The sequence below is a fragment of the Pungitius pungitius genome, chromosome 1 (genome assembly GCF_949316345.1).
Source record: "Pungitius pungitius chromosome 1, fPunPun2.1, whole genome shotgun sequence".
In the NCBI taxonomy this organism is placed as follows: domain Eukaryota; kingdom Metazoa; phylum Chordata; class Actinopteri; order Perciformes; family Gasterosteidae; genus Pungitius; species Pungitius pungitius.
In genome coordinates, this window is record NC_084900.1 from 22314315 (window position 1) to 22324377 (window position 10063).

The window sequence follows — 10063 nt, forward strand, 5'->3', positions numbered from 1 at the left end:
TCAAATCCCAACAACCTACTTGATGCCTGCCATCATGTGAAACCACCAGTTGGTCTGCACAGTCCAGCCCTTTTCTTCACACAGAGCGATTTGCTTGAGGAAATGCTCCTTGGCCTCTGCCTCACTTTGTTCCTCCTGGAGCGCCACCCGCAGGTAACGCATGTCCTCTGCACAGCTGAGCTCAGGGATGCCCGTCAACAGCATGAGGGAGAAAAGGGTGACCAGCCTTCGAGAGTGCGAGCGCAGGGAGAGGTATGCTTCGGTGCAAATGTCCTAAAACGGGTGGGTGAGGAACGGAGAACAAGGATGAAACATGAGGAAATGAGGACAAACTAAATAATAGGAAACCATAAATAACAAACAACTACGGTACATTTACACATAGTCACATATACTTGCACAGAGGATTCACGTGATGTGATGTAGTGCCTCCTGGGGCACAGAAACTTATATTTTATATATGACATTTCAATAACATTTTAAAACATTAAAAGAGTAACATCGGTATATTACTGCCTTTGTTTGATATTTAAGCCTATTTTACCTCTGACTACACCTAGCATCGTTTTGTTTTTAGTGTTTTCATGGGATGTGTTGACAATAGATACAAAAAGACCAATTAAATGATTAGTGTAACTACACAAACCACAACGACACCTGCACACATGCACACAAATAGATCTGCTCACCCTGAACCGCTGAAAGTAGAGGCTGTTGTGGCCTTTGCCCCCACCCATGACATGCAGGAAGTCAGGCGTGAGGACGAATGGTACACGCTCCCTACTCATGCCAAGGAAGTACTTCCTGTTACCCAGGATGTGACCGAAGTCGATGTGAAACAGGTTCCCTGAGAGGCCCAGGAAATATAAAGAGCATTTAGCATTTAGCATTCAGCTAAGTTCTATTAACAGCTTGTGGTGCATACCTTGGTCTGTGATCATGATGTTGTCATTGTGTCGATCTCCTATACCCAACACATATGTGGCCACGCAGTAGCCCGCACAGGACTGCACAAATCTCTCCACGGTCTTGTAGTGCTGTAGTCAACACAAACGGTACACAACCCGAGGATGTGGCAGAGCAGGAGTAGAGGAATAAAAGGCAACTGGTAAACACTCTTAATTTAGGCAAGCCCTAAGAAGCTTTGAAAAAGAAATGCAAATTGATGAAAGTACAATCTAGTGAAAAGATGTGTCTGCTGAAAAAAAATCAAGTCCCTCTGTGTAAGCACAGACAAAAATAGAAAAGGCTATTTGTCAATGTTTTGACAGATAGCCTGATGTTATTAAGCCAAAACCATATTAAACAGTAAGGCTTTTTTCATTTGGATCCACATCTCGCAAATCATTTTGGATTTTCTTCCACTTTACTTACTATTTCCTGAAGTGGACCTTTGGACTTCAGCCACTCAAACAGAGCATCGTTCTTGAAGGCTGCTGAGGTGCCTCCTTGGCTCCACTGGACAGCAGCGATGGTCACAGCATTCCTTACAATCTCAATCATACCTGTCGGGGAGAAACCTGCTTTCACTTTTTTTGTTGTTGTTTTGTTCCCTTTTCATAGGACGTACTTAATGATGGTCAAACATCCAAACTACCAAAGAAAAAAGAAGCTCCTCGGACCAGGGTGAGTTCTTTGGTTAAGAAATTGTATCTATCATTTTATCTCATCTATAAAAACTGAAGCAGCCTCAAAATATCTCTATTGTCTTCTACCCTGCAAACAATGGCATGCGTTTTGGTAGCTTGGTAGTTACAACGCACGCATAATGTCCTGGGTTTGATTCCAGTCTTTGCTATATTCATTGTAGACCTTCATGTTGCTAAATGTGTGCATCATTTCTCAGAAGTTGCCAGTAGAAAACTGTACTATAGTATAAACATAGGGAAAACAGAAACCATACTCCAAGTTATTCTCAGTGGGTCTAATAACTTAATAGTATTCATTCATTAGGATTTGCAGATGTAACTTTCAGACAGCAGATAAACAGAGAAGAGAATAGAGAAATAAATTGACAACAGATGTGAAAATGACCAATGTTGTGTCCTGTGGAGATGCAGCCATACGGAACAAGGTTAAGGTCCAGAGCTTTCTTCTGCCAGATAGAGTCCATCACCACCAGCGACTGTATAGGAAGATGTTCAAAGTCAAGTGTCACTTAATCTAGGTGTAACAATATTTTCTTCTTCATGTTTTTGAAAAATAGATCAAGATTGGATGTATTCTCTTCAACCTGAATGACCAGCATGTCTTGTCTGAGGTCGTCCCCCTCTTTGAAGATTATTCCCACTGGTGTGGCGGAGGTGGGTGACGGCATGGGAGAGAACTCCAGCCATAGAGGCTTCTTCTTGGAGGCCATCACCTTGCATTTGTCCAGCTGGACAAGAGGGATCAAAGAGAACTGTTGTGTTTGTGCTGAGCTTGGCAGTTTATAGGGGATGGGTTTTCTTAAAGGTCTGGACCAAAGCTGTAACACTGTTCAGATTTGATTATTTTCTATAGATATATTTAAAGGTGTGGTCCATCCATCTAAGCACATGAACCTGCACTCAAATTCTCCATCATTCAGAGCCTAACTTGGAATATTAATTCTTAATTAGATTGGGTAGCATTGTCGTATTGTATTAACCTGCAATGCACCTGCAATGTTCTTGTATTTCACATTCTGACTAGTGAAGGTCAGAGTAGCCAGATTGGCCTGTAGATCATGAGAAATGTTGGGCATATATTTCAGCTCAAAATTATTAAATGGATGTAAAGGGGAGCAAAGTAAGGAGAGACAGAAATGTAATGCCGGGCAATCGGGGCATTAGGATGAACCATCAAAAAACACAAATAACGTGTGTATATACTCACCGGCCACTTTATTAGGTACACCTGTCCAACTGCTCGTTAACACTTAATTTCTAAGCAGCCAATCACATGGCGGCAACTCAGTGCATTTAGGCATGTAGACATTGTCAAGACAATCTCCTGCAGTTCAAACCGAGCATCAGTATGGGGAAGAAAGGTGATTTGAGTGACTTTGAACGTGGCATGATTGTTGGTGCCAGAAGGGCTGGTCTGAATATTTCAGAAACTGCTAATCTACTGGGATTTTCACGCACAACCATCTCTAGGGTTTACAGAGAATCGTCCGAAAAAGAAAAAACATCCAGTGAGCGGCAGTTCTGTGGGTGGAAATGCCTTGTTGATGCCAGAGGTCAGAGGAGAATGGCCAGACTGGTTCGAGCTGATAGAAGGGCAACAGTGACTCAAATAACCACCCGTTACAACCAAGGTGGGCATAAGAGCATCTCTGAACGCACAGTACGTCGAACTTTGAGGCAGATGGGCTACAGCAGCAGAAGACCACACCGGGTGCCACTCCTTTCAGCTAAGAACAGGAAACTGAGGCTACAATTTGCACAAGCTCATCGAAATTGGACAATAGAAGATTGGAAAAACGTTGCCTGGTCTGATGAGTCTCGATTTCTGCTGCGACATTCGGATGGTAGGGTCAGAATTTGGCGTCTACAACATGAAAGCATGGATCCATCCTGCCTTGTATCAACGGTTCAGGCTGGTGGTGGTGGTGTCATGGTGTGGGGAATATTTTCTTGGCACTCTTTGGGCCCCTTGGTACCAATTGAGCATCGTTGCAACGCCACAGCCTACCTGAGTATTGTTGCTGACCATGTCCATCCCTTTATGACCACAATGTACCCAACTTCTGATGGCTACTTTCAGCAGGATAATGCGCCATGTCATAAAGCTGGAATCATCTCAGACTGGTTTCTTGAACATGACAATGAGTTCGCTGTACTCAAATGGCCTCCACAATCACCAGATCTCAATCCAATAGAGCATCTTTGGGATGTGGTGGAACGGGACATTCGCATCATGGATGTGCAGCCGACAAATCTGCGGCAACTGTGTGATGCCATCATGTCAATATGGACCAAACTCCCTGAGGAATGCTTCCAGCACCTTGTTGAATCTATGCCACGAAGAATTGAGGCAGTTCTGAAGGCAAAAGGGGGTCCAACCCGTTACTAGCATGGGGTACCTAATAAAGTGGCCGGTATATATATATATATATATATATATATATATATATATATATATAGGTATTAAACACACGTAATTTTCACAAATATGAGAGCAGCGTTAGCAAAGCTTACCAGGATCCTTCCGACTTTAATCCGGGGGTCAAAGGGCAGCAGGAATTCATTCGGCAGATTACTTTGTTTTAAAAGCTGTTGGAGCTTCAGAGGAGCTAAAGAAACAAAAAAAGACTTATATGGTGGATTGGGGGGCTGATTTTGACTACTGAGCGTTCGCCAACAATGAGCCAATCACTAATGGCTGGAGGAGCAGATGTTTGTCGTCATATACATTCTTGTTTCTACAAATACTCCCTGCCGAGTGCATGTTATGAAACAAGTGGTTCGAAGCAAGTCCTCGAGACACTTGGAAATTATTACTGAAAAACATCACTGCCATTGCCATGGCAACGCTGAAATGTGGCACCGCACAAGTCTACAGTATTGATGGAAAATGGAACATTTTGTTTTCAACTTTGTCCCGTCTAGCAGACTGAGTTTTTGATGAAAAATAATAAAACGTGATTTGCCCAGTTAATCAATTCGAGTAATTAGGTCAGTCCCTTGATCCCATTCAACTTGAAGTACTTCCAATATCATGTGAAATTCTGCTCACTAGCATAATGATAAAATAAAAAAGGTGTTATGATGAAACAGGGCATAACTTGCATAAAAACACAATATACGGGTCGTCATAGCAGAATGGGGACCACTGAGTTTTTCCCAGTTTCAACAATAGCAACCTAAGGTATGCTAACCCATTGCAATATCTTTTTCAGATGTTTTACCTGTAGGAGGAAGGTCGGTCTTGTCAGGGTAGAAATCTTTAATGGTGATCGCGACCTTCTGCAGGGCCTCCACAGCCTGGACCTGCTGGGTGAAGCTGTCGAGCATGGCCTGACCACAGCCCAGCAGGTAGGCCTCCAGAATCACGGCCATGCGCTGGCGGAAGTACGGACCCCCTGCCACCTCACTGCGGATGTACCAGAAGAAGAAGTGGCCGATTCTCTTGCTCTGCGGGGAAGGAGGAGACATTGGAGGTGAGCTGAGTAATGGACCCAGAAACAGATGTAATTGCAGGGTGCAGGGTGACATGTCAGGAACCTATTTGCGGTTGATGAGTCCCAAAAATTCCTTCCAACTTCAGTTATTACTATTCCTTGACCTCTGTGGAAAATGTCATTGGGTCAAGGAAAGATGGGAAGGAGAATTCCTTAAGGAGTTAGGGAAAAATAACTGTGGTGATTACGGAATAGGGGACATTCAGTAAGCTAAGTAATTATACGTACGGCAGATGTTAATGACGTAGGTCTGCCATGGACAAATAACAACAAAGAAGGACTGTAAAACTCCTGAAGTGACATTCATTTTTTAAAACAGGCTAGACTGGACCAACTGCTTGTCTGCCTGCCTCTCCTCTGAACCTTCACCACCTTAGGATTCTAAATATGCACACTTCCTCATACTCTCGTAACACAGAGTAAGTCCACTGTGTAAGTCGGTTGATTGTATAAAAATTTATTTTTTTGATGAGCTATTTTGGGGATTTTTTTCCCCATGGGCTGAATGACTGTTATGCACTTGTAGAACTTTTCTTAACTTCAAGTTCTCTGGACAGTAAGCACTAGCATGATTGCACATGTTAAATGGATAAAGAAATTGTCACACTCGGGCTGAGGCAGGATGCAGTGAGGACTCAAGCGCAGAGTTTTTCCAATCAAAAGTGCTCTTTATTATCAAACTAATAGACGTGCTCCAACGACGAGGGACATATAGACATTGACGCGACAAAGGACAACAGGCACACAGGGCTTAAATACACAAGGGAGGTGCAGGTGATTGGACACAGGTGGAGACAATCACGCAATCACAAGACAAGGCAGGAAGTGAAGTTAACCCAGGACCACAAGAGACATGAAACTTCAAACTAAAACAGGAAGCGAGGCCAAACCGTGACAGAAATGATGCAGCACACAAGTATTTTTATATTAATCAAAATGGAATATGCCACGTGTTTTTGCTTGTTGTTGTTGCTCAAAATATTAGGATGCTGCATAACTCACCTGCAGAGCTCTTTGGATGAGGTACCGAGCGAGGAAACTGTCATGGTAAGGTTCCACTTTGAGGGTCTGCATGAGTAAAAAGACAAATAATTTAAAGTTCAAGTATAAGTGCTTCTTCATAATAACAGATTTTAATGGCTAGAGATAAAAGGTTTTATGACCTGTTGGATGAATCCAAATGGGGAAAAAAAACTTTTAGTTATGATTCACTTAATAATTACATTTTTATTCTAGCCTTATATGTAAAAGTATGAAACAGGTGACACATCAACACTAGCACAATATAATGTAGTCAGTGTGCAAAATGTATCATAGTGCATGACACACTTATATAAACACAAAAAGGTTTTTCCATTTATCAATCAATTTGTAGGTGCAGTAATAATTAGTAAATCAATTTAGATTTTTGAATTTACTTACATTAACTGTGAGATAAAGCTCAATGCGATTTTTTGTCTCTAACGAGGCTATGTGCATCACTTCTCTAGCATATTGAATCGCCCATCTCATTTTAATTCTGGTCAGCTGGAATCATTGAAAAATCAGCAGGTGTAAGAGCTAACTTAATGATAATGCAATAATTAGCCTCCTTTCGCCTAACTACCGCCAAGGGCTTAGGAAACAATCAATTACCCAAATCGAGTTGAACCCCAGTGGATCTTGGGCTTTTTGCGCCAATTGTTCTAGAGTCATTTGTTCAGTTTACAAATAACAAGTTTGGATATAAATCTATACTAATTATGTGTAGTGTTTTTGCATTGAATTACATAGTGATTTCAATAGAAGACTATTCTCAAACACATCTGAGTATTTTGACAGTTCTCCCACACACACACACTTTGTCAAGTATAGTTTTTTTTCAGATTAACGAGACACTCTAGCTGTATCCCTCACATACCTGCACCAGCTGCAGCAAATACATTAACACATCGTCATTGGACAGGCCCTCCAATCTCTGCACTGCTAGTCTCCGGACCATCCTGTCAGAAAAATCCATGCTCAGCAGCTCAAGTGCTACCGTCACATCCAAATCCCCAGGATCCCATTTTCCCAGTAGCCAGTGGACATCCTCGACCCCACTGCGGTCCATCCAATCGACTTTGCGCAGATATTGGGGTAAATTGGAGGCGTAGCGGATGCTCTCCTCCCGGAATCTTTTGAGGCAAGACATGCTGGTGTTGGTGACTGAAGATGGGGATCTGAGAGTTACAGTGTTTGTCGATGAGCCCTGGCGATGTTTCGCATCTAGAGAAGAAGAAATTGTGCCGGGTAATTTCAAAGCAGGTGAGGTGGTGTAGACAGCATTAGAGGAGGTGGAAGATTTGGTCGGAGGGAGGCTGGAGGGAGGACTGCAGGAGCGTTCAGACATGCCGAAGCTGTTCGGTAGAACCACAGGGAAGCTGTAGCGATCGAGAAGGAAGCTGATAGCCATGGAGTCTGCTATGTTTGGGTTAGTGGCAGACGACAGCTTGTCGGCCTCGTAGGTGATGGCTTCCACGTCAGGGTAGGACCACATGTGCATGGTGTAAGGGCCCTGGCTGAGCAACGACCTGCATGAACAATTTGAAAATGAATTTATGTGAAAAAAGCAACCAAGACACTTTTCAATTCAAATCATAAGTTAGCAGGTTGTCCATTTCTGTGACTGAAAGTTGATATTAAAAACTAACCTGTGGTCAATGAGGAGAAGATTGACAAAGTAAAGCACGTTTCCCATTCCTTTATGTAGGTCCGTGGCTTTAGTGAATGAAGACGATGACACCTTAGAGTCTTTGGTTTCTGGTGGGTTGTCACCATTACTATCATTAATAGTGAAAGCTAGCTTGGCTCCACGTGGCAGATCCCTGAGGAGAACATCAAATTCCAGCCACTCATTCCACAGCACTTCATCTTCGAAAGCCTTGGGAAGGGAGGAAACCGAAGATAGAATCTTGTTACCGTAAAGTATGGAGGCTTTCACATAAACAGACTGGGGGCATTTGCTTGGAAGGTTTGGGATGTCGAAGCCAAGCAATTTCACTCGGAGCCGCCTGTTGCAATCCCACAAGGATATCATGAAGATGTCGTCCAAATCCTTCCCTTCGAGGCGGAGATCGTCGTGGGAGCAGAACTGACCACTGGAAGCGTCAACAAGAGGCCAGTCCACGAACTTGACAGCCTCGTCAGCGAGCTGCGACAGGTGGACCACGGAGAGGTGGAGGTCTTGGTTGCTTTTCAAGCACTGTCGAACCCACAGGAAATCGCTCAGGGGGTGTTCTCCAGATAAAAACTCTTCCCTCCCGCAGACTTTCAACACCAATCGGTCCAAAGTGTCATATTCAAGGCCCTGGTCTGCCATCACCCTTCCAATAAATGTGAGAAGAACCCTTGGCGTTGCACTAAAGTCAACTTCAATGCTAAAGCTGATCTTGCTCATGTAATGGAAGGTGACCGGGAGCTTTCTGTTGAGCTGGCCCTGGAGGTCCTTTGGAATGGCAGCACTTGTTATCCAAGGCTCTGTGGCGTATAACTCGTCGTCCCGGACCCTTAACTCTTGTTTTCTTGAAGATGCCAGTTTCCTCCTGGTGAACTTGAGCTCGCTGAGTCTGTCGGACGCTTCGCTCTCCAGGTCGTGTCCAATCAGGTATGCCAGAACCCTCTGCTGTTCCTTCTTGTCCTCCGACTTGAACGCCATCAGCGGTTTTACCACGATGCGCGCCGAACGACGGCCAGTGTGGTCACAGGCCCATGGAATGTCCAACGTCCTGATGACCTGACAGTCATCGTAGGCCTCGTACCAGTCATCCCCTCTGGCATATAGCAGAGTGTATCGCTCCGGGTCCAACACTGCAAGTGGATCTAAGTGGCAATGTCGTTCCCGTGCCTGAAGGCATACAGACAAAGATTTTGTAAAATTGTTGATCGCTGCAGTTTGGTTATATATATGAATAAATTATATTTTACATCTCCAAAGTTACAACAACTCATGAAATGAACTTTTACAGGAAATCTGTATTCAGTCGGTAGGCATTGGAGCTTTAGTTGTAGCTTTTCAGAAATTGAGGATTTTTAAGTTAAATGTTCCTGACAAAACTAAAGTATGAACTGTTCTTTTTTATTTTTTGAGAACATTTTTCCAGAGCTACATGGATCTGGCAGCACAGTGAAACTCAGACAAATAGAATATGAAGCATCGCTGTAAAACAAACTTGCCAACATTATGTGCAGTTAAACATTTCTACAACAATAAATCTATTGTTGTAAAACACAGACTAGGAATATTTTCCTACAGAATGAAAACACCTGGATACTTAAAATACATTTTACAGATTTTTTATGGAGAACTTTTACCTGAAATGGTATATTTCCCAAATGTGTGTTATTAGTAGTTAAAGTAAAGTAATGGATCTGAATACTTCGTCCAACATTGCTTGAGCCATTTTAGGTCTTTTCCTGAGCCTGTCTGCTCTCCATTCCCAACTCTCACTCACACCCGCCATCAGCACCATCTTAAAAAAAGGTCAATATGTGTTCCATACTGTATATTGAAAAGAAAGTATAAACTTATCGGGCCAAATAATAGTGTTCTTTCTAAGAAGAGACAAATGAATCGGGTTACCTGCATGCCGATGGCAAGCCGCAGCTGATGGACAGTGCACTGGTCAGGGAGTATGACAGACACGGGCTCACTCGCGATGTTTAAGTTGGAATCCTCTTTGCCAGACGCCTCCTGTGGACCCGGCTCATTGTTGAACTCACAGATGAATTTCAGGTTGTTCACAGTGTGTCTCTGAGTTTGCGCATCAGATAAAGAGTCCACAACAGGTGGACTGAAAGCCAGATTCCGGAGGACTGAGCGATCCATCGGTGAAAACTCGAAAGAAAACTCCAAAGATTTCCTTTAAATACAGGTGCTGCTTTTAAGCTCAGGTGGAG

At 43.3% G+C, this 10063-nt stretch overlaps 1 protein-coding gene across 1 annotated transcript; it reads right to left on the reverse strand.

Annotated features, from left to right (window-relative positions):
* Window positions 1-10063, reverse strand: si:rp71-17i16.5 (phosphatidylinositol 4,5-bisphosphate 3-kinase catalytic subunit gamma isoform). Its single transcript, XM_037477759.2, has 12 exons — window positions 9747-10063; window positions 7819-9011; window positions 7047-7698; window positions 6149-6214; window positions 4874-5099; window positions 4164-4258; window positions 2234-2377; window positions 2035-2125; window positions 1375-1505; window positions 926-1037; window positions 690-847; window positions 1-273 (listed from the first exon to the last, which is right to left on the reverse strand). The coding sequence occupies exons 1-12, from the start codon at window positions 9990-9992 to the stop codon at window positions 16-18; spliced, it is 3372 nt and encodes a 1123-aa protein (XP_037333656.2). The 5' UTR covers window positions 9993-10063; the 3' UTR covers window positions 1-15.